This window comes from Penaeus monodon, chromosome 21 (genome assembly GCF_015228065.2).
Source record: "Penaeus monodon isolate SGIC_2016 chromosome 21, NSTDA_Pmon_1, whole genome shotgun sequence".
NCBI classification, from domain to species: domain Eukaryota; kingdom Metazoa; phylum Arthropoda; class Malacostraca; order Decapoda; family Penaeidae; genus Penaeus; species Penaeus monodon.
Genome location: NC_051406.1, coordinates 24962310 through 24963818, shown reverse-complemented (window position 1 = coordinate 24963818; position 1509 = coordinate 24962310). Strand labels below are relative to the sequence as shown.

The window sequence follows — 1509 nt, the reverse complement described above, 5'->3', positions numbered from 1 at the left end:
CAGACATTACATGTTTGCTGCAGCATTGGGTTAAGAAAAAATAAATCATAAAAAAATCAACTGCTCTACTGTCATTGTAAATCAAGTTAACAGTCCAAAAAAACTAAAGTGAAAATTTATGTGATATTTTTAAAAATTCATCTAATAAGCAGTTGGAGCTTTTCATGCCCAATTCAGGATAGCTCAAAGAGCTTTATGTCAAAAGAATTGCAACCAAGTACTCTAAAATAATGCAAATGGGTATTCAATCATCTCAAATCATTTTTTAAATAACCTTACAAAAAGAGCAAAATATGCTTAAATCAGCTTTCACCCTACATGGGACATTCCCACTGATTATGTGATAACACTTAACACTCTTAGGCAACAAACCCTCAATGATATACTTGTAGATGGGTGCCAAATTTACATGGAGTTAACAATTATAATCACTTTTGTTTACCTGGTGTAACAGAACGACTGTGGCTGGGGCTTCTTGTGACACTACTATCACGTGATGGTAACTGGAGAACCCCTCTAGACCCCCAAGATGTGGAGCCACAGCCAATGGTCCCACTCCAATCTCCCTGAAGGCCATAAAAGTCATTCATGGAGTCCGCTTCACTCATGTTACTGACATCATGCTCACTTGCCTCTGGGACTGACCACCTTCTGTTAGCAATCAGACTAAAGGGCCCCAGGCTAGAGCTCCTCTCCCAGCCCTCTGTGCTTGGCCCACCCATGGACCATCGACGGGAAATGGCGTCGGTGTGCCAGCCTGCGCTGCCTCCCCCATTCATGTGTGAGAAGAGCCCATAGCACGAGCCAGGTGACAGTGTGTTACTATTGTTCATGCTAAGACTAAGACTAGAGGCATAATTGGAGTTTGAGTTATAACTGGTATTGTTAGGAACGCCAACTGCACTGCCCGGGTTGGACCAGCCAGGGGCAGCAGGGGAGTGGCGGGAGTGACCCCCTGAGGGGTGGCGGCTGCGGGGCTTGTCTTCCTTCCCTGGGCTCTCCAGCAGTGGTACAGGTTGGACACCCTTTAGACCTGGTGGCAATGAAGGAGGTGGAGGTGGTTGTGGACCAGAGGGCGGCCAAGAAGGTTGGCCCGCCACTTGCGGGACATACTGACTAGACACCGGCAGCTGCTGTGGATCCACAACCTGACCAGGAACTGGGCCCTGACAAGTTTTGCCCCCCATGGGCAGCCCCATAGGAGCCTGCGATGACATCCCCTGTGAGGGCACTCCCTGAGATGGTAGGCCCTGTGATGACATGCTCTGGCAACCATAGCTCTGGCTATCATCCCGCAGGGCTTGTAGGATGGCAGTGAAGCGCTCAATGACCACAGCTGAGAACTGGTACTGCAGACCCAGGAAGGCAGACAGCATTGCCTGAGCAACCTGGAAGATTTAGGAGAATGTGATGTTCTACTCTTACCTTTTTTTTTTCTCATAATTTAAGACATCGAAGAAAAGACTAATATCTAGACATTAACTCAATAAGTCACTTTATTTCATTAAG

The 1509-nt window shown here is 47.1% G+C and overlaps 1 protein-coding gene across 1 annotated transcript in view; it reads right to left on the bottom strand.

The window, feature by feature from the left end:
• Positions 1–1509, bottom strand: part of LOC119586381 — a gene marked incomplete at its 3' end in the record, with an annotated part of 8759 nt that overhangs the window by 645 nt on the left and 6605 nt on the right. The window contains 1 exon segment of the mRNA XM_037935101.1: positions 443–1388. Coding sequence (XP_037791029.1) covers positions 443–1388 — 946 coding nt within the window.